At 46.2% G+C, this 23,198-nt stretch overlaps 1 protein-coding gene across 5 annotated transcripts in view; it reads left to right on the top strand.

The window, feature by feature from the left end:
* The window catches only part of LOC148028254 (uncharacterized), a 346,086-nt gene that overhangs the window by 149,960 nt on the left and 172,928 nt on the right, over nt 1–23,198 (top strand). For all 5 annotated transcript variants that reach the window (XM_087690038.1, XM_087690039.1, XM_087690041.1 and 2 more), the window contains exons 23-24: nt 17,997–18,254; nt 18,793–19,061. In XM_087690038.1, the coding sequence (XP_087546164.1) occupies nt 17,997–18,254; nt 18,793–19,061 (527 nt within the window). The remainder of the gene's footprint in view (nt 1–17,996; nt 18,255–18,792; nt 19,062–23,198) is intronic.

Genomic DNA, 23,198 nt, shown 5'->3' with positions numbered 1-23,198 from the left:
TCCACCATGCCTCTCTTTGTCGGCAGCGTCGCAAGGCAGCCGTGGACCTGCTGGCTTTGGTTCGTTCTCTGCTTGTGGACACTCCGGATGATGCGTTTCTGCTCGCAATGGCCATGCGAGTGGCGGATCTTATTAAAGAATTCCAATTGAAATCATATCAGCAGGCCAAACTGCAGCATCTGACAGAGACGTTGCAAGATAATGCATGTCAAACCCATAAGTTCTTTCAAGCTCTTCACGCCTCTCTTGCTCGGGAGAATATGACCAGACTCGAGGATGCAGAAGGTCACCTTCTCATGGATCCGCAGACTATTGTGCATATGTGCAGGAATTATTTCCGTGAGCTTCTCGGCACCACTTCTCCACCTGCAGATCAAATCACTCAGGCCCGTTCGGATTTTTATGACCTGGTCCGCAATCAGCTACCGTAGGACATGCAAGCTATTATGGAGTCCGATATTTGTGAGGCAGAGGTTATGGACGTCTTGTTACATTTGCCCAAGGATAAAAGCCCGGGTTGGGATGGTCTCACCAATGAGTTCTTTGAAGCTTTTGCTACCCAAGTGGCGAAACCATTGCAGGCCTTGTTTCAGCAGGTGTGGCAAACCGGGATCATGCCTTCCTCATGGAAAGAAGGCCTTATTAAACTGCTTCCAAAAGTTCCTTCGCCATCTAGGTTGACACAGTGGCGCCCCATTTCCTTGATGGGTTCAATGTACAAAATCTTTTCCAAAATAGTGGCGAATCGGCTTCATAAGCATCTCCCGGCCATTGTGCATCCTCTACAGTATGGTTTCATTAAGGGCCGAAATATTCTGCACAATGTATTGAATGCTCAACTAGCTATTGATTATGCAAGGCATTCTAACCAAGAGGTAGTACTGATTCAACTGGACCTAGAAAAGGCTTTTGACTATCTGGATTGGTCTTTCGTCGCTGAACTTATGTCGGCTATGGGCTTTGGTCCCCGGATGTCTCGTCTAATCTACACCATTAGCGCTGCGGCGTCTTCGCGAGTCATGCTGAACGGAGGTGCTACTGAGCCGTTTCTACTTGCCCGCTCTGTCAGACAAGGATGCCCTTCGAGCCCGCTATTCTTTGCCCTCGCGACACATCCAGTTCTTTCCATGTTATCCCATATGGTAGCCTCTTCTCAGTTGGCCGGTCTGTCGCTTCCTTCAGGACAGCACTTCATTAGCCAATCCCTGGCGGATGATACTTTTATGATTTTGCGGGCGGACAAGGACAACCTCAAGCGCGCATTGGATGTTTGGGGCATCTTTGGTCAAGCCTCCGGCCTTCGCATCAATGCGCTCAAATCAGCCATTCTCAGCTGCACGGAGTCGGATTTGCAGTCCTTGGACTGGCAGGGTCTGGTTGTTCCTCGTGGCTCCATTGTCAGGCACCTTGGGTACCCTTTGGGTGTCCACGTCCCACCAAAGCAGCTTCTGCAGTGGATTTCTCAGAAAATGGTGGCTAAGTTTATGTATTGGAAATCTCAAGCCTGGCCCTTCCATATTCGTCTCAAAGTGGCCTAGACAATTATGTTGCCAATGTTGACATATTTTTTGCCATTGTTGCCTTGGACTACTACGACTCTCAATGCTCTCACTCAGTCTATTCGCTTCATGCTATGGAAGAAGGACTCATTGCATGCAGGTATTTCCTGGATTTCTTGGTCGCATGCTTGCACCCCTAAACGCATGGGTGGCGGAGCTATTTTAGATGCCCAAACTCACATGCAGGCTCTCCGTTGGTCTCTCTTCCGCACCATGTGCTCGGATAATCACCCATGGGTCGATATAGCCCGTTATTTCCTTGAGAGCCATGGGCTTCAACATGGCAATACCCAAATCCGGACTTCTTGGTGGCATGTTCTTAATGCTGAGTCGAGGTTCTCCAGTTCTTCTTCGTCGCTGCTCAATCATTTGGTATGTTCCTGGAAACGGGTCCTTCTAAAGGCTCAGTGGCATCCAGCGGAGGATCGCTTGGCTACGAATTCTTTTCAATTGGAATTATTGGCGGTCTCGCGTTTACTTGCATGGGAAGGCAAAAATGAGCTTAGACCACAATTCAACCGGATGGCTCATTTGGGCTTGTCTTCGGTCGCGGATGCCACCCTTGCTAGTCGTAATGTGCTTATATCTTTTCGTACAGCCAGGAGGCTTTACAGGATTCCGCGGGGATATAGGCCTTTATGGGAACAGCTTTTGCGGATGCTCCAGAGCAGACAACCCTTTCCTGCCCTTGCTTCAGATCATCCCTGGCAGGATTGGGACCTACAAGGCCGGCTGTCTTTAAGCAAAGCTTCTGCTAATCAAGTTTATCATATTCTGATCAAAGATCAACAATGGTTAGTTACCAAAGCCAATGCTTTATGGGGCTTACCAAAATCCCGGTCCTGGTGGAGGGCAACTGTGATGGAGGGCTGGTTGAACAAGACCCCCTTCAAATGTAAAGTATTTCTTTGGAGAGTGATGATTGGTGGTCTTCCGCTTGCGTCGGCTCTTTCCAAGCGACGAATCTCCAATGGCAACTGTTTCTTTTGCACCACTGCGGTGGAATCAGCCCGCCACAGATTTATTTCTTGCCCTGTCGCAAAAAAAGTCTGGTTCTTTTTGTCGGCTATTTGGCAAGGAGCGGTTGGATTCACCCTGCGCCCCTTTGATTGGGTTTTCAGGCAGCTCAAATACCCCACTCCTGCACAGCCACATATGAAACTCATGTATCATTTTCTTTGATATTGGGGCTGTTGGCATAACTGGACCATTAGGAATGCTTTTCTTTTTGACTCCGCCTATAATGTTCAGCGACATATTGCGAGGCTTAAGGGCCTTTTATATTGGCAGTTGGATCTTCTCCGGCATTCTGATTTGCTCTCTAGGGAAGACTTCCGTCCCTGGCTTATGGCAATTTCATCTGGCCCCTTGCCATAACTTTGTAACTTGTAGCACTTAGCCCCTCTTCACATGATGGCCTGGATTGGCGTCATGTATCTTGTAATCAAGTTATCTTGTACTTTTTTCCGTAATTAATACAATTACCTTTTACGAAAAAAAGAGAGAGAGAGAGAGAGAGAGAAAAGAGAGAGGAGAGAGAGAGAGAGAGGCGATGGAGATACGCTCGTCGCCTGCGCGTCGTGCTACCGCTGTCCTGAACTATCGCGCCGCCGTTTTGCCCTCTCGACAGGAACCCTGACGAAGCCCCGTCGTGCGTGATCTGTTGTGCTGCTGCTGTCCTGACCTAACGCGCCGCCGTTTTGCCCTCTCGACAGGAACCCTGACGAAGTCCCGTCGTGCGTGATCTGTTGCCGCTGCCTGCGCCACCTGCGACCCGCGCCCCCAGGCATCGCCCTTATCTGCGTCCCCTCGCCCCGTCTCGCCTGCGCCCTCTCGCCCCAACCTGACTCGTTGCGGCACCGCCCGTCTGACCTGTCCGACCCATCGCGGGACCTGCACGTCGTCCTGTTCGCTATCAGACCAGCCCTCGCCTGGCAGACGCCATTGCCCGCCAGACCTATCCGCCCTCGCCTGTTAAACGCCGCCATCGCCTGTCGAACGCTACCCGCTCCTGTCAGTCACCACCCTGTCTACTGCCTGTCCCGCTGAAACGTCTGCAGCCGCCCCGTCTACTTCGCCTGTGCTGCCGTTCGAGGCTCCGTCTGCGTGCGTTCCTCCTTTCGTGCAGAGGCGCCGAGCTCCTGTAAAAACCTAAACCTGACCATCGTCAGAGAGGCAGCTTTCGGGATAGCGTGTCCCTGGCTTTGTACATAGAGAGAGAGAGAGGCAGAGGGAGAGAGAGAGAGCGGTCCCGCTCTGCACTGTTGGTCAGCCCTTCTTCGAGATCAGTTCGTCATACACGATGGCTGGTTTGGATCTGGATTTCATAGACCAAACGGTGGCAGCACTTGGCCCGGACTCTGATGCTGAGGAACCGGAGGATATGGTTCTGTGCATTGAAGAATTGCCCCCGGGTCTTGACATCCAGCCTACGGGTAAACGTACCAAGCATGCATCGGAAGAGATAGGTGTTACTCCGGATCGTTCCTATGCGCAGGTTGCTTCGGATTCTGTGGACTCTCAGGAGATGGACTGGGAGCATCTGTTGGAATTTGCCAACACTCTGCTTGGTGAATATGTTCAACATAATCAGGAAGCCTTCTCCGACTCTATTCCAGACGATGTTCTGGAAGCAACCGTCGACCCAAAAACTGTCCTACGCTCCTTTTCGGTATTTTATGATCGCGCAGTGATACTCTTTTTCGCTGGTCGAATCCCGCTGCTTTCCCGTATTCGCCAATGGCTGCAGAGTTTGCTACGACGGGAATGTGTAGAAGAGATTTTTGTTGGATCCCGAGGTTTTTTTGAGGTCCTCTTGAAAACCGAGACGCACCGTGCTGCTCTCCTGTCTAAACTGCCGTTGTTTTTTGATCGTCGGTTGGTTCATGTGGTTCCATGGCACCCGATGGCAGATTTCCAGCGCCTCCTGCAACGTGAATGCCCTGTGTGGGTAGAAGTGGAAAATTGTCCGGCTGTTTGTTGGCCGCTATTGAAGGATGCTATGGCCGCTGTGGGCACGGTTCTGGTCCCTCCCAGTCTCAGGGCTGTGAATCGCAACCGCTTGTGCATGTTATGGGATACTGCAAGGAATCGACTTGCTTGGTTACGCCTCAATTGCTCTGCCATGCATCCGCTACACGTTCGTTTGAAATGGGGCAATTTTGCTGGCCATTGCTTTTCCTGTGGACAGTTGGGACACTTTATGGCTGAATGCCCTGAGCAACAACACGTTTCAGATACGGGTCATGTTGCTCCGCCCATGGAAGATATGGTGTGCGATGCTCCGTCGCAGGATACTATCCATCCGCCCCAAGTTCTGGCCAAAGGTAAACAACAGGTTTCGGGTCTGGATTCCCGTGCCACTGATTGGGTTGAAGTACGTGCCAAAAAAGGCACCAGGATTGGTGCTGGCATGGAGAGCACTGTGCCTACTACCTCACAAGATTCCATGCGAACATACATGCGCAGGAAGGAAATGATGTCTTCTGAGCGCTCTGCCCCTGCTATGGTTTCTTCAGCTCCCCGTCATCAACCAGCCAGGAAAATGTATTCGGATCGTCTAAAGGGCCCACCTGCACAGCTGGCTTTTGATACCTGGGGCAACGTCATTACTCCGTGGGATCATCGTTACCCATGTTCCAACCCCAAGCAAGCAGATATGCCGTCTACTTCCAAATCTGGCCCTCAGAACTCTTTTGCGGTGTTGGCGGATTTCTTGGATGAGGGAGTCCTGGACATTCTCGCCGACAAAGTCAAATCGAGGCAAGCTGTGCCTCGTACCTGATTGTGTTTTGTATACACATGAAAGTGGCCACGTGGAATGTGCGAGGGATTTGTTCTCGCCACAAGCAACATGCCATGTGGACGGCATTGTATGAGAATCAGTGGGATGTCTTGTGCGCTGTTGAGCACAAGAGCCACGGTGACGCCGGTAAAGTTGTGGATTGCCATGGCTTTCGTTTGTTCTATGCAGGAACACAGGCTATGCATTATTCGGGTGTGCTCATGATTGTGCATGCCAAATATCAGCCTCTTATTAAAAATGATGTTCATGGCCACTTCTTGGTGGTTGAAATCCTATTCGAAGGGGAAATCCTATGGTTTCTGGGCCTCTATGCTCCGAATGATTCGTTCTCTCGCTGGGAGCTTTGGCGGACTTTGAAGACTTCCTTATCACTTGGCAGACGGGGCTTCTTCATGGGGGATTTCAATATGTGTGTTGATTCTTCCCAGTCTACATTGGAGCACTCGGTCATGGATGCACCGGAAAGTCGTATGTGGCAAGAGTTGGCTCTTGCTGTTCTTAAGCAAGATCTTTGGTCCTGGCAAAATCCGTCTTCTCCAGGCTTTACTTTCCATTCGGCCCATTATGCCACAACATGGTCGCGGTTGGACCGTATATATATCATGTAGAATGATGATTTTCTGCCTGAGATGCTCGAAATAAAAGTGTTGCAGCAATATGTCTTGTCGGACCACTTCCCTCTGCAGTTCGAGTTGCTTGCACAACCCATCTCCCCTTTCAAGCAATTTCTAGAGAGACTCCCTTTGCGTTTCAACTCATCCTACTTAAAGCATACAAATTTTCAGGGCTATATGCAACAATTGCTTGACAGATTCTCCTTGGACTTTTCCTCTCAGGGCACTGCGTCATTTGAAAGTTTGCTCTCTCATGTGCAGCGGGTTGCTCGGCAATATGGGATCTATCATGCCTGTCTTTGTCGGCGCCGTCGACAGGCAGCGGAGGACCTGCTGGTTTTGGTTCGCTCCCTGCTGGTGGACACTCCGGATGATGCATTTCTGCTTGCACTGGCCATGCGGGTGGCCGATCTTATTAAAGAATTCCAGCTAAAATCGTATCAGCAGGCCAAATTGCAACATCTGACAGAGACTTTGCAAGATAGTGCATGTCAGACCCATAAGTTCTTTCGAGCTCTCCATGCCTCTCCTGCTCGAGAGAATATGACCAGACTCGAGGATGCACAAGCCCATTTTATCCTGGATCCACAGACTATTGTGCATATGTGCAGGAATTATTTCCGTGACCTTCTCGGTTACGCTTCTCCACCTTCAGCCCAAATTATTCAGGCCCGTTCGGTTTTTTATGACCTGGTCCACAATCAGCTTCCGCAAGACATGCAAGCTACTCTGGAGTCAGATATTGGTGAAGCAGAGGTTATGGATGTCTTATTACACTTGCCCAGAGATAAAAGTCCGGGTTGGGATGGTCTCACCAATGAGTTGTTTGAAACTTTCGCTACCCAACTGGCGAAACCATTACAGGCTTTGTTTCAACAGGTATGGGAAATGGGAATCATGCCTCCCTCATGGAAACAAGGACTTATTAAATTGCTTCCAAAAGTTCCTTCGCCATCTAAGTTGACTCAGTGGCGCCCCATTTCTTTGATGGGTTCAATGTACAAAATCTTTTCCAAAATAATGGCGAATCGGCTCCATAAGCATCTCCCTGCCCTTGTGCACCCTCTCCAGTATGGTTTCATTAAGGGCCGAAATATTCTACACAATGTTTTGAATGCCCAATTGGCCATTGATTATGCCCGCCATTCTAATCAGGAGGTGGTATTGATTCAACTGGACGTGGAAAAGGCTTTTGACTATCTGGACTGGTCTTTCGTTGCAAACCTTATGTCTGCTATGGGCTTTGGTGCTCGGATGTCTCGTCTGATCTACACCATTAGTGCTGCGGCGTCGTCGCGAGTCATGCTGAACGGAGGTGTTACTGAGCCATTTGTCCTTGCCCGTTCTGTCAGACAGGGGTGCCCTTTGAGCCCTTTATTCTTTGCCCTTGCGACACATCCAGTTCTTTCCATGTTAACACATATGGCCGCCTCTTCCCAGTTGGCCGGACTGTCGCTTCCTACAGGACAACACTTCATTGGCCAATGAGTGGCGGATGATACTTTGATGATTTTGCGGGCGGATAAGGATAACCTTCGAAAAGCATTGGATGTTTGGGGTCTCTTTGGTCAGCCGTCAGGCCTTCGTATCAATGCGCTCAAATCAGCCATTCTAAGCTGCACGGAGTCGGATTTGCAGTCCTTGGACTGGCAGGGTCTGGTTGTTCCTCGAGGTTCCATTGTCAGGCATCTTGGATACCATTTGGGTGTTGATGTTCCCCCAAAACAGCTTCTGCAGTGGATTTCTCAGAAAATGTTGGCCAAGTTTATGTATTGGAAGTCTCAGGCCTGGCCTTTTCATGTTCGTCTCAAAGTAGCCCAGATAATTATGTTGCCAATGCTCACATATTTCTTGCCATTGTTGCCCTGGACTCCCACGACTCTGAATGCTCTCACTCAGTCCATTCGCTTCATGCTATGGAAGAAGGACTCATTGCATGCAGGCATTTCCTGGATCTCGTGGTCGCATGCGTGCACCCCCAAACGCATGGGTGGTGGAGCTATTTTAGATGCCCAAACTCACATGCAGGCACTTCGTTTGTCCCTTTTCCGCGCCATATGCTCGGATGATCATCATCCGTGGGTTGCTATCGCCTGTTATTTCCTCGAGGGCCATGGGCTTCGGCATGGCAATACCCAACTCCAAAGTTCTTGGTGGCATGTTCTTAATGCGGATTCGCGGTTTTCCATTTCTTCGTCATTGCTGCTTACTCATTTGGTGTGTTCCTGGAAACACATCATTCAAAAGACTCAGTGGCACCCAACGGAGGATCGCTTGGCTACTAACTCTTTTCAATTGGAAGTACTGGCAGTCTCGCGTTTACTTTCGTGGGAAGGTAAACATGAGCTTAGACCACAATTCAACCGGATGGCACGTTTGGGCTTGTCTTCAGTCGCGGATGCCACCCTTGCCAGTCGCAATGTGCTTATATCGTTTCGTACTGCTAGGAGGATTTTCCGGATCCCTCGTGGATATAGGCCTATATGGGAATAGCTTTCGACGGTGCTCTAGAGCAAACAACCCTTTCGTGCTCTTGCTTTGGATCATCCCTGGCAGGATTGGGACCTACAAGGCCAGCTGCATTTGAGCAAAGCTACTGCTAATCAAGTGTATCATCTTCTGGTTAAAGACAATCAATGGCTAGTTACTAAAGCGAATGCTTTATGGGGATTGCGTAAATCCCGGTCGTGGTGGAGGGCAACTGTGATGGAGGGCTGGGTCAACAAGACACCCTTTAAATACAAAGTCTTTCTTTGGAGAGTGATGATTGGGGGTCTTCCGCTTGCTTGGGCTCTTTCCAAGCGACGAATCTCCAATGGCACCTGTTTCTTTTGCACCACTACTATGGAATCCGCCCGCCACAGATTTATTTCTTGCCCCGTCGCTAAGAAAGTCTGGTTGTTTTTGTCGGCCGTTTGGCGAGGGGTGGTTGGTATCACACTGCGTCCCTTTGATTGGGTTTTGGGCAAGCCCAAATACCCTACTTCCGCACAGCCACATATGAAGCTCATGTACCACTTTCTTCGATACTGGGGCTGTTGGCATAACTGGACCATTCGGAATGCTTTTCTGTTTGACTCCGCCCATAATGTTCAGCGGCATATTGTGAGGCTTAAGGGCCTCTTGTATTGGCAGTTAGCTCTTCTCCATCGTTCTGATTTGCTCTCTACGGAGGACTTCCGTCCTTGGCATATGGCAATTTCCTCCGCATCCTTTCCATGAAATTGTAACTTGTAGTACTTAGCACCTCTTCACATGATGGCCTGGCTTGTCGTCATGTATCTTGTAATCAAGTAATCTTGTATTTTTTTCGTAATTAATACAATTACCTTTTACAAAAAAAAAAGAAGAGAGAGAGAGAGAGAGGGAGGGAGGGAGGGAGGGAGGGAGGGAGGGAGAGGGAGAGGGAGACGGAGAGGGAGAGCGGCCTGCGCGTTTCTGCCTCCCGTGAGATGTTCACTCGGCCTCTGTCCGGTATACGTAGTGATACAATATGGCTGGTCTGGATTTGGATTTTAGAGACCAAACGGTGGCAGCGCTTGGTCCGGATTCTGATACCGAGGAACCCGAGGATATGGTTCCGTGCATTGAAGAAATGCGCCCTGGTCCTGACCTCCAGCCTGCAGGTAAACGCACCAAGCATACTTCGGAAGAGACAATGGATCATCAGGATCGTTCCTATGCTCAGGTTGCTTCTGATTTTGTGGACTCTCAGGATGTTGACTGGGAGCATTTGCTGGAATTTGCCAACACTCTGCTTGGCGATTATGTTCAACATAATCAGGAAGTCTTTTTTGACTTTGCACCTGAAGATGTTCTGGAAGCCACTGTGAATCCGAAAACTGTCTTGCGCTCCATTTTAGCGTTTTATGATCGCGGTGTGATACTCTTCTTCATTGGTAGAATCCCATTGCTTTTCCGTATTCGCCAGTGGCTGCACAATCTGTTACAAGGGGAATATGTTGAAGAGATTTTTGTTGGGCCCTGAGGTTTTTTTGAGGTGCTATTGAAATCTCAGATGCATCGTTCTGCTCTCCGGTCTAAGTTGCCTTTGTTTTTTGATCGCCGTTTGGTCCATGTTGTACCATGGCGCCCAATGGCAGATTTTCAGCGTCTGCTGCAACGTGAATGCCCTGTGTGGGTTGAAGTGGAAAACAGTACGGCTGTCTATTGGCCAATGTTGAAGGACGCTATGGCCGTTGTGGGCATTGTTCTGGTCCCTCCAAGTCTAAGGGCCGTGAATTGCAACCGGTTGTGTATGTTATGGGACAGTGCAAGGAAAAGGCCTCCTTGGTTATGCCTCAATTGCTCTGGCATGCATTCTTTACACTTTCGTTTGAAATGGGGCAATTTTGCAGGACATTGCTTTTTCTCTGGACAAGTGGTGCATTTTATGGCCGAATGCCCAGAGCAGCAACACACTTCAGATGCTGGGCATGTTGTGCTGCCCATGGAAGATATGGTGTGTGATGCTTCCTCTCGTAGGGTGCTATCCACCCACCTAAAGTTTTGGATAAAGGTAAACAACAGGTTTCGGGTCTGGATTGCCGTGGCACTGACTGGGTTGAAGTACGTACAAAAAAAGGCAACAGGGTTGTTGTTGGCATGGAGAATACTGTGCCTACTGCCTCACAGGATTCCATGCGTACCTATATGCGCAGGAAATAAATGTTGTCTTCAGAGCACTCTGCTCCTGCTAGGGTTTCCTCTTCCCCCTGTTCTCAGCCCACTAGGAGAGTGTATTCGGATCGTCCAAAGGGTCCACCTGCTAAACTGGCTTTTGATACCAGAGGCAATGTCATTACCCCGTTGGATCGTCGTTATCCCCGTCCCATCCCCAAGCCAGTAGATATGCCGTCTACCTCCAAATCTGGTCCTCAGAACTCTTTTGCCGTGTTGGCGGATTTCTTGGATGAGGGAGTCCTGGACATTCTCGCAGAAAAAGTCAAATTGAGGCAAGCTGTGCCTCGTACCTGATTTTGTTTTGAATACATATGAAAATAGCCACGTGGAATGTGCGAGGAATTTGTTCTTGCCGCAAGCAACATGCTATGTGGGCTGTATTGCATGAGAATCAATGGGATGTCTTGTGTGCTATTGAGCACAAGAGTCACGGAGAAGCCGGAAAAGTTGTGGATTGCCATGGCTTTCATTTGTTCTATGCAGGGACAGAAGCCATGCATTATTCGGGTGTGCTCATTATTGTACATGAAAAATATCAGCCTGTTCTTATTAAAAATGATGTACATGGCCGCTTTCTGGTGATTGAAATTTTATTCAAAGGGGAGATCTTATGGTTAGTTGGCCTCTATGCTTCGAATGATCCTTTATCTCGCCGGGAGCTTTGGCATACTTTGCAGACTTCCTTGTCAATTGGCAGACGGGGCTTCTTGATGGGGGATTTCAATGTGTGTTGATTCTTCCCAGTCCACATCGGAGCATTTGGTAATGGACGCGCCGGAAAGTCGTATGTGGCATGAGTTGGCTCTTGCTATTCTTAAGCAAGATCTGTGGTCCTGGCTATACTTGTCTTCTATAGGGTTTACTTTCCATTCTGCCGAGTATGGAACAACATGGTCGCGGTTGGACCGCATATACATCATGCAGAATGATGATTTCCTTTCTGAGATGCTCGAAATGAAAGTGTTGCCGCAATATGCCTTGTCGGAGCATTTCCCTCTGTAGCTTGAGCTGCTTGCACAACCCATTGCACATTTTCAGCAATTCCTGGAGAGACTCCATTTGCGTCTCAACTCGTCTTATTTGAAGCATGCAAAATTTTAGGGATATATGCAGCAATTGATTGATAGATTCTTATGGGACTTCTCCTCTCAAGGCACTGCTTGGTTTGAACGATTACTCTCTAATGTGCAGCGGGTTGCTCGGCAGTATGGGATCCATCATGCCTCTCTTTGTCGGCGGCGTCGACAAGCAGCGGAGGATGTGCTGGCTTTGGTTTGTTCTCTGTTGGTGGACACTCCAGATGATGCATTTCTGCTAGCACTGGCAATGCGGGTGGCTGATCTTATTAAAGAGTTTCAGTTGAAATTGTATCAGCAGGCCAAATTGCAACATCTGACGGAGTCTTTGCAAGATAATGCGTGTCAGACTCGTAAGTTCTTTCGAGCTCTGCATGTCTCTCCTGCTCGAGAGAATATGACCAGACTCCAGGGTGCAGAAGGCCACCTGGTCCTTGATCCGCAGACTATTGTGCAGATGTGTACGAATTATTTTCTCGACCTTCTTAGTTCCACTTCTCCACCTTCAGCCCAAAGTACCCAGGCCCGTTCAGTTTTTTATGACCTGGTCCACAATCAGGTTCCGCAAAACATGCAAGCTACTATGGAGTCAGATATTTGTGAGGCGGAGGTTATGGACGTTTTGTTACACTTGCCCAAGGATAAAAGTCTTGGCTGGGATGGTCTCACCAATGAGTTCTTTGAGGCCTTTGCTACACAACTGGCGAAACCATTGAAGGCTTTGTTTCAGCAGGTGTGGGAAACAGGGATTATGCCTTCCTCATGGAAAGAAGGACTTATTAAATTGTTTCTAAAGGTTCCTTCGCTGTCTACGTTGAAACATTGGCGCCCAATTTCTTTGATGGGTTGTATGTATAAAATCTTTTCCAAAGTAATGGCGAATCCGCTCCTGAAGCATCTCCCTGCCATTGTGCACCCTCTCCAATATGGTTTCATTAAGGGCCGAAACTGCACAATGTATTAAATGCGCAACTGGCGATTGATTATGCAAGGCATTCTAATCAGGAGGTCGTACTGATTCAATTGGACCTGGAAAAGGCTTTTGACTATCTGGACTGGGCTTTCATTGCTGAACCTATGTCGGCTATGGGGTTTGGTGCTCGGATGTCTCGTCTGATCTACACTATCAGTGCTGCGTAGTCTTCGCGAGTCATGCTGAATGGAGGCGTTGCTCAGCCATTTGTGCTTGCCCGCTCTGTCAAACAGGGGTGCCCTTTGAGCCCTCTCTTCTTTGCCCTTGCGACTCATCCAGTTCTTTCGATGTTATCTCATATGGTAGCTTCTACTCAGTTGGCTGGATTGTCGCTTCCTTCTGGACAGCACTTCATTAGTCAATCCTTGGCTGATGACAACTTTATGATTTTGCGTAAGGACAAGGATAACCTTCACAAAGGATTGGATGTTCGGGCTCTCTTTGGTCAGGCGTCCGGCCTTCGTATCAATGCATTGAAATCAGCCATTCTGAGCTGCACGGAGTCGGACTTGCAGTCATTGGACTGGCATGGTATGGTTGTTCCTCGTGGCTCCATTGTCAGGCATCTTGGGTACCCTTTGGGTGTTGATGTTCCCCCAAAGCAGCTACTCCAGTGGATTTCACACAAGCTGGCGGCTATGTTTCTGTATTGGAAGTCTCAGGCTTGGCCCTTCCATGCTCGCCTCAAAGTAGCCCAGACAATTATGCTGCCAATGCTCACATATTTCTTGCCATTGTTGCCCTGGACTACTACGACTCTGAATGCTCTTAGTCAGTCTATTCGTTTGATGCTATGGAAGAAGGATTCCTTGCATGCAGGTATTTCCTTGATTTCGTGGTCGCCCCAAACACATGGGTAGAGGGGCTATTTTAGATGCCCAAACTCACATGCTGGCACTCTGTTGGTCTCTTTTCCGCGCCATGTGCTCGGATCATCATCCGTGGGTCGTTATAGCCCATTATTTCCTTGAGGATCATGGGCTTTTGCATGACAATACTCAAATCCGGAGTTCTTGGTGGCATGTTCTTAATGCCGATTCGCGGTTCTCCAATTCTTCTTCATCGCTGCTTACCCATTTGGTATGTTCCTAGAAACTGGTCCTTCGGAAGGCTTAGTGGCATCCAGCGGAGGATCGCTTGGCTACTAATTCTTTTCAATTGGAATTGCTGGCAGTTTCGCGGTTACTTTCATGGGAAGGTAAACAGAAGCTTCGACCACGATTCAATCGGATGGCACGTTTGGGGTTAACTTTAGTCGCGGATGCCGCCCTTGCCATTTGCAATGTGCTAATATCGTTTCGTACAGCTAGGAGGCTTTTCAGGATCCCTCGTGGATATAGGCATTTATGGGAACAGCTTTTGATGGTCCTCCAGAGCAGACAACCCTTTCTTGCCCTTGCTTCGGATCATCCCTGCAAGATTGGGACTTTGAAGGCCGGCTGAATTGAGGCAAAGCTTCCGCTAACCAGGTGTATCATTTTCTGAATAAAGATCATCAATAGCTGGTTTACTAAAGCAAATACTCTATGGGGATTGCGTAAATCCCGGTCATGGTGGAGGGCAACTGTGATGGAGGGCTGGTTGAACAAGACACCCTTCAAATATAAGGTCTTTATTTCTTTGGAGGGTGATGATTGGTGGTCTTCCGCTTGCTTCAGCTCTTTCCAAGCGACGAATCTCTAATGGCAACTGTTTCTTTTGCACCAATAGTGTGGAATCCTCCTATCACGGATTTATCACTTGCCCCATCGCTAAGAAAATCGGGTCATTCTTGTCAGCCGTTTGGCGAGCGGTGGTTGGTTTCTTGTTACGCCCCTTTGATTGGGTTTTTGTGCAGCCCAAATACCCCACTCCGGCACAGCCACATATGAAGCTCGTGTATCACTTTCTTCGATATTGGGGCCGTTGGCATAACTGGACCATTCGGAATTCTTTTCTTTTTGATTCCGCCTATAATATTCAGTGGCATATTGCTAGGCTTAAGGGTCTCTTGTATTGGCAGCTAGATCTTCTCCAGCATTCTGACATGCTCTCTAGGGAGGACTTACGTCCCTGGCATTTGGCAATTTCCTTTGCGTCTTTGCCATGACTTTGTAACTCTTAGTACTGGAACCTTTTCACATGATGGCTTAGTGTCATCATGTATCTTGTAATCAAGTAAACTTGGACTTTTTTCGTAATTAATACAATTACCTCTTACGAAAAAAAAAAGGGAGGCTGATTGCAACAGAGCTTCATCCTGTCAACAACAGCAGAGAGACTTCTGCACGGATCGTTGTGTGTGTCTGTTTGTGTGTCAGTGTTTGCTAGACGTGACGCTCTACCCGTGTTTATATAGTAATTGGGGGGAGGGGGGGAGGTAAAGAAAGAACGCTTGCTTTTTAGCATTTCTTGATGACGTCATCGACGACAAAGAGGGAATGATTTCTTTTAACATTTTTTGACGACATTATTGATGATGTCAAGAAGGGGCGCCATTTTTGTATCGTGAAGATAAAAATTGACGAATATATGGGTGAGGACACACCGTGCATATGTCGTTGTTGGGCGAGCGTCACTCCAAGGCATACGACTAAGGCGACGACTAAGGTATAGACCTTGGTATCTTGGCCTTGGCATACTTGGCAATGGGCCACGAAGGCTTCGTTGGTGCCGTTGGTTGCGTGTGAGAAGCTCACACTAGCTTGTAGGAAAATCTTCCCAAGAGGTCACCCATCCCGGCAGTGTCATCAGCCAAGTGCACTTAACTGCCTAGTGACTATCCACGAGGCTAGTTTTTTTTGCTGTTTTATACTACAAATATAGTTTTAATAAGTTAGTCTTGGGAGGGTTTCCCAAGTTTTTTTTCCATTAATTGGCATATAATACCTCATTAATAATAACAATTATCATCGTAAGTAGAGCCAGTTTCATAATTAGAGCTAGTTTAAAGAAAAGAAGAATGTGCAACATAAATCAATTTTCTTTGGAATATACACGTACATTGTTGATTAAAATAAACTAAGTAATGGGTACATTACAATTTTTATTTGTGGTACAATCCTTGAAAGATCCTTCTTGCCCATATACTCGATTGCATTCCTTCTAGGAGGTCTTTGGTTGCCCTAAAATGATTGGTTCTTCAGCATTTGTGATGATGAATCTTACATACACCAAGAAGATAGGTTAGTTTCAATCATATCAAAGCATGGGACTACCTTCGCCATAATTATTGCATTGTTCACCCAATACCGTTGGCGAATATATCAACCTCGAATTGCCGAAGGAAGGCATTTGGGTCCTTATCTAATGAGCTAGCAAACTTTGGAAATAGAGCCTCTGCTAGAGCAGCCATCCAAGTATTAATTGCGATACCACAAGGCGGAATGGGTAAAACCACTATTGGTTGAGTTGATGCAAACAATCGCCGTGCTAGCTTAGTGGTGTGACAGAGGTGATTGGTGGACCAGGGTGCACGTCCGGAACCTCTTGATACATTTCTAGTCTTTTTCAAATGATCATGGATGTTCAGGCCGCTATCTGTCTCAGTTAGCTGCCGGGGTCATTGATTTGTACTGTATTCCTGCCTTCGAGGTACATCTAGCATTCTACACACTAGTACTCTGTCTAGTTCTGCCTGTTTTTGTAGCTATATCCCCCTTTTGATTTGCCAAGTTTGAAGATGCAGTTTATCAGTTAAAGTCCAGCTCAGGAGCAAATGTGTATAGAAACCATCTTATTCTTGGTACTTTTAAGATGCTTCCTTTAGATGAGTTGTTCTAGAGAATTCTTCATATCTTCCCTAAACATGTCCAGTACTCTACTTAGCTATGACGGTGGACTTGGTCTTTTTCCTTTTCTGGATTCTCAACACCATTGCATCACTTAGACACACAGCATTTTTCTCATAATCCAATGTAACAGTTTTAGTAGCCATTGTGGAAAAGATATCGACCACACAAATTTCTGCATTCTTTTGGCTGTTTTCATGCAGTGCATCACTGCAATGGGTAGCTAGCTTATGCTAGGACAAGACATTCTTGAGCCTGTATTCATTTATGAGATTTTCCACATGTTGTGTAAGTCTATTGTTGGGTGTTTTAAGCTTCATTTCTGGGATAAAGTGGTGTTTACACATCACTTGAGGTGCACTCACTTCGCTTATAGATGTTGGCTTTATGAACCTTCATCCCTCAATCTCAGAGTTTCCTCCTATCACATGGGATGAAACCCACTTACCTCATGTCCTACACACCCTGCTAGAACATCCCTGTCAAAGATTGGACTTTATCCAAGTCTTACTGTTTGAAACATATGGACACCTTGCTGTTGCACAACTAGTAATCCACGGATTTGTTGTGCTGTATATGTACATCTCATACATACCCTTGAAGCCATTGAGACTAGATATAATGGTGTCATGATCCTTGCTTAAATAGGAACATTTCTAGACCTTTTTTTGATGAACATCCTAAAGCATCTGTGGGAGTACCCCGTTTTACATCCCTTCCATCCCTTCCATCCCTTAATCTTCTTTCTTCTCTTTTGTAAACCTTGCTTTTTACGTATGTGGTTCCTGCAGAGTATCCAACCAGAGGCTCCTCTGTCCTTTGCTGATTGTACAATACTAGTTAACTAATAGAAATAATTTATATCACAAAGACGACTATTGGGTAGCACAGAAACCGGCTTTCTCAGAAATGTGTAAGGGTGTGATCGTTTCATTTGACCACTATTAGAAAGAAGTGGTGTTTCTTCATAGGTAAGGAAGAATGCTCTTGAGAGAGAGCTCAGGAGCAAAATGACCAGGCAAGAAACAAGCTAGCTGCAAACTGCACACCAGCCAGTCAGCGAACAAGGAGGTTCTAGTACTTCAAGGTAAGAGTCATGATACTGATGGTGGGTTTCAGGAGCATAATAGCTACAAGCATGGCCACTCCAAACGAAATTGCATATTAGGTGCAGAAAAGTACTGCAGTTTCCAAAAAAAAAAAAAAGATGGTAGTAAGAATAGTCTATACTAATTCAAACCTTGAGTAAAAATATATTGTGAATACTTGGTTTACACGCTGTTGACAACAAGATGGATTATCTGCGTAGTCCTCATTTGGATGTATGAATTCTAATCACGTGAAAGGGGGGGTATTAAATGTTTTAGCTCAACTGAAATAGCTAGGATCATATTCGATGAAATATTCAGAAGCATACCTGAAATAGCAACATAGTAATCAAACAAAAGTGATAAACATGCTGAATGTCATTTAACCCTCGCAAAGTTAGCTGCACTGAAGCTTAATCAATGACCAGGTAAAAGCAGTTACAGACTTTGAATGGGTCAGCCAACTGCGATATTACTGGGAGAATGAAAATGTTATTGTACGAATGGTTCAGGCATCTCTTTGTTATGGCTATGAGTACTTGGGAAACACCCCTCGGTTAGTCATCACTCCATTGACAGATCGCTGCTATATGACTCTTATGGGTGCTCTTCACCTGAATCTTGGTGGTGCTCCAGCTGGACCTGCTGGAACTGGGAAAACAGAAACAACAAAGGACCTGGCAAAGGTTATACCCTTATTACTACTGTGTTTAAAGTCAAGGTCATCCTGGTAAATTTGAGTGAACTTCAAGTAACATGTATTATTTGCACTTTAAGCATGCTCAGCAATGTCCACATTAGTCTTCAAGACATTAACAGTTATACAAAAAGTTCACATCTTTAACCCAAGAGAGTTTTTTTTTTTTACATGGACTCGTTTTTCCCTGATTCATGCAAAGTTCTTTAAACATGTATCTATTGAGTCTGATGTACAGGATCAGCACTGTGGAAGCTGTGTGAAAATTCTATTTCAATATAGAGTGATACCTAGGTCTAACATGTTTGCGCTTTCAGTATGGTCAATTTCTAATGGTAGACTTGATAAAAATTCCCCAGAACTAAGACAATGAAGATCGTTAGGATCAAGTTGGAGTCAAAAAGTTGAAAACAGAATCTGTTCTGTCATGTTCAAGGCTTGAAATTTAGTGAAACTTTAAACTAGAAACAATTGTGATGAACTTACATCTGGATGCTTTTACATCTCGTGGCTTTTAATCTGCACAGGCAATTGCAAAACAGTGTGTCGTCTTTAACTGCTCAGATGGACTAGATTATATTGCCATGGGAAAGTTCTTTAAAGGACTTGCCAGCAGTGGTGCATGGGCTTGTTTTGATGAGTTCAATCGAATTGATTTGGAAGTGCTTTCAGTGATTGCCCAGCAGATTCTTACTATACAGCTGGCTATACAACAAAAGCTGAAACGGTTTATTTTTGAAGACACTGAAATTTCACTCGATCCTTCTTGCTCTGTCTTTATTACCATGAATCCTGGGTAAGCAGTTAATCAAATATCTGAATTTCTTCTTGATCCTGCTTGCTTTGTATTTATCACTATGGATTCTGGTTAATCTAATGTTCTGAGGAGCGAGAAAATGAATGACTATGAATCCCAAATACCCACATTGTTTGACTTATCATTTTGGTTTGATACAAGAGTGGTTTTCTTGGTGTAACAGAAATCGTGTTTTGGATTCCGTATCATAAATCCATTTGGTTGAGAGAGAGAGAGAGAGAGAGAGAGAGAGAGAGAGAGAGAGAGTTCATTTTACGAAAAAAAAGAGAGAGAGTTCATTGGACTGGCAGGGAATGGTTGTTCCCCGTGGTTCCATTGTCAGGCATCTTGGGTACCCTTTGGGGGTTGATGTTCGGCCAAAGCAACTACTAGAGTGGATTTCACAGAAACTGGCTGCTAAGTTTCTGTATTGGAAGTCACAGGCTTGGCCCTTCCATGTTCGCCTCAAAGTGGCTCAGACAATTATGTTGCCAATGCTCACAATTTTCTTGCCATTGCTGCCTTGGACTACTACTACATTGAATGCTCTTACTCAGTACATTCGTTTCATGTTATGGAAGGAGGACTCCTTGCATGGAGGCATTTTCTTGTTTTTCTTGGTTGCATGCATGTACCCCCAAACGCATGGGTGGTGGGGCTATTTTGGATGCCGATACTCATATGCCGGCACTCCGTTGGTCTCTTTTTTGTGCCATGTGCTTGGATCATCACCCGTGGGTCGTTATAGCCCGTTATTTTCTTGAGGATCATGGGCTTGTGCATGGTAATACCCAAATTCGGAGCTCTTGGTGGCATGTTCTTAATGCAGACTCTCGGTTTCTAGTCCTTCATCATCCCTGCTTGTTGATTTGGTATGTTGTTGGAAATCGGTTCTCCAGAAGGCTCAGTGGCATCCAGCGGAGGACCGCTTAGCTACTAACTCTTTTCCACTGGAATTGTTGGCAGCCTCGCGATTACTTTCTTGGGAAGGCAAACATGAGCTCTGACCAAAATTTAAACGCATAGCACGCTTGGGCTTGACTTCAGTTGCAGATGCTACCCTTGCCAGTCGCAATGTGTTGATATCATTTCGTACAGCCAGGAGGCTTTTCAAGATCTTTCCTGGATACCGTGATTTATGGGGACAGCTTTTGATGGTGCTCTAGAGTAGACAACCCTTTCTTGCCCTTGCTTTGGATCGTCCGTGACAGGACTGGGACCTTGCAGGCCGGCTGAATTTGAAAAAGGTCTCAGCTAACTAAGTGTATCATCTTCTGATTAAAGATCATCAATGGCTGGTTACTAAAGCTAATACTGTATGGGGATTGCGTAAATCTCAGTCATGGTGGAAGGAAACTGTGATGTAGGGTTGGTTGAACAAGACACCTTTCAAATGCAAGGTCTTTCTTTGGAGGGTGATGACTGGTGGTCTTCCTCTTGCTTTAGCCCTTTCCAAGCGTTAAATCTCGAATGGCAATTGTTTCTTTTGCACCACCAGTGTGGAATCGGCCTGTCATCGATTTATTTCTTGCCCTCTCGCTAAGAAAATCTGGTCACTCTTGTCAACGGTTTGGCGAGTAGTGGTTGGTTTCTCTCTAAGCCCTTTTGATTGGGTTTTTGGGCGGCCCAAATACCCCACACCGGCATAATCGCATATGAAGATCTTGTTTCACTTTCTTAGATACTGGGGCTGTTGGCACAATTGGACCATTCGGAATGCTTTTCTTTTTGATTCAGCCTCTAATGTTCAGGGACATATTGCTAGGCTTAAAGGTCTCTTGCATTGGCAGATAGATCTCATTTGGCACTCTGACTTACTCCCTCGGGAGGACTTACTTCCCTGGCATATGGCAATTTCCTTTGCGTCTTTGCCATGACTTTTGTAACTCTTTTCTCGTTTAGTACTTTATAAATATAACATCCATTACGAAAAAAAAGAAAAGAGAGAGAGAGAGAGAGGTCACCCAGTCTTTTCTCCTTTCTCATTTGATAGCTTCTTGGCAAGAGATGGTTCGTTTTGTAGTTTGGCGTCCCCCGGATATTTGTAAAGAGGAAAATTTGCTACAAGGAGAAATACTGGCTTCTTCAAGGTTCTTGGAATGGCCATTAAAAGATTTACAGCGAGACAAGTTTAATCAGATGGCTAGGTTGGGGTTGAAGACAGTCCGTGATGGTGTTATTCCTGGGCAGCTCTGTCTTTAGTACTTTAGGTATATTCGTCAGTACTTTAGCGTGCGTCATGGATATAGGGACTTTTGGTGGAGAGTCTTCAGAGATTCTTTCCTTTGCCTACGTTACAGCTATGGGATGCTTGGCGTGATTGGATGTTTGTGCTTTTTGATGATTTTGGGAAGAGGTCAGCTAAGCAGATATATCATCGGATGGTGGAAGCCAAGAGATGGGTCATGGGGAAAGTAAATAGGTTATGGCATCGTAGGGACACTAAAAAGAAGTGGCGGGAAAGATTTATCTAGCTTTGGAAGTCTAAAGTCCCGTATCAGGGAAAAGTGTTCATGTGGTGGTTGCTCATTGGGAGTCTTCCAATAGGAGAAGTGCTTTGTGCCCGAAAGATCTTTGCTGGGCATTGTGTTTTCTCCACTACGTGTGATGAGACATTGCTTCACCTCTTTGTCTCCTACCGTCTTGCGCGACAGATCTAGAATTTTATTTCCTATGTGTGGTTCTCGGTGACTCAGCACCGCCTATAAGTTTGTTCGTGGATTATGGGAAATATGTTCTCTAGGCCCTCTTTGAGTTCAAATTGTTCCTGCCTATTTCATTTCCTTAGATGGACAGCCCTGTGATCCTGAGCGGCAGGCTTGGGATACTCTTGCAGCGGCATCTTTGAAACAAGACATGTGGTCCTGGATGTATCCATCACAAGCCGGATATACTTATTACTCTTTTTGGCATCCAAATACTTGGGCCAGACTGGATAGAATCTACATCTGCCAAAGTGATTCCTTTCTTCCTGTAGTCATTGATATGCAGGTGGAAAGACAACATGTTCTGTTAGATCATTACACTTTGGTCCTGGAAATGAGCCACGGAGGTGTCCATGCATTCAAGGCTCTCCATGCCCATTTGCCTCTTCGGTTTTATCAATCTTTTTTGCAGGAAAATCAGTTTTTGGTAGGTGTTCAACACCTGATAGCTTCTTTCAGCTTGAAGGTTCTATCTATAGGAATGGAAGCATGGGCGGTTTTTAGGGATAATGCGTGAGCCTTATCTCGACAATATGGTATTCAGCATGCTTCCTTGTTTCGAGCTGAATTGCAACATGCTCAAGCTTTATTAGCCCATTCCTTGGCTTTGTGTCAGATTGGGGATTCCGATGATGACTTGCTCACTTGCATTGAATGGCTGAAGGCAGGGTCCAACTCTTCAGGAAGAGGAGTATGCAAAATACAAACTGCTAGCCAAAGCCGAAGCTTTACATGATAACAACAGTCAAACTCATCAATTTTTTGCTTGTATGGATTAGAAATATGCCTGGGAAAATATTGTGCGCTTAAAGGATGGGCAAGGTGATATGGTGACTAATCCTGCCTCCATTATTTAGATGACGGTTGACTTTTATAGGGCCTTGTTGGGTCTGCAAGAGATCCTTACAGATGCTGTTCTCTCTGCTCGAACATACATTTGTGGCCTGGTTAGTAATCAGGTTGCACCAGAATGGGTGAATCTAATGGAGGCCGATATTTCTGAAGAGGAAGCTGAAGAAGTGCTATCTCACTTGCATCGAAGGAAAAGTGGAGGCTGGGACGGGCTTCCTAATGAGCTGTTTTCAGCTAATGTGCAGCTACTGAAGGACCCATTAACTCGATTGTGTCAGCAGGTGTAGAACTCAGGTATGATGCCTTCAGATTGGAAGATTGCAGTCATCAGGTTGTTGCTCAAAGTTCCCTCTCCGGCCTCTTTGAAACAATGGAGACCCATTTCAGTTATGGGATCGTTATATAAAATCTTCTCCAAGATCATTGCCAATAGATTGCAGAAAGTATTTCCGCACCTCATTCATCCACGTCAATACGGTTTCATTAAAGGTCGGAATATAATGCACAACATTTTGAATGTCCAGCTGGGAATCGAGTATGCCAAAGCTTCTAGCCAGCAGGTTGTTATGCTTCAGCTGGA

The sequence above is a fragment of the Lygodium microphyllum genome, chromosome 12, assembly GCF_053477565.2.
Source record: "Lygodium microphyllum isolate KBCC chromosome 12, Lygodium_microphyllum_v1.1.10, whole genome shotgun sequence".
In the NCBI taxonomy this organism is placed as follows: domain Eukaryota; kingdom Viridiplantae; phylum Streptophyta; class Polypodiopsida; order Schizaeales; family Lygodiaceae; genus Lygodium; species Lygodium microphyllum.
Note: the sequence above shows the minus strand (reverse complement) of the source record. Positions and strands in the feature narration are given on the sequence as shown.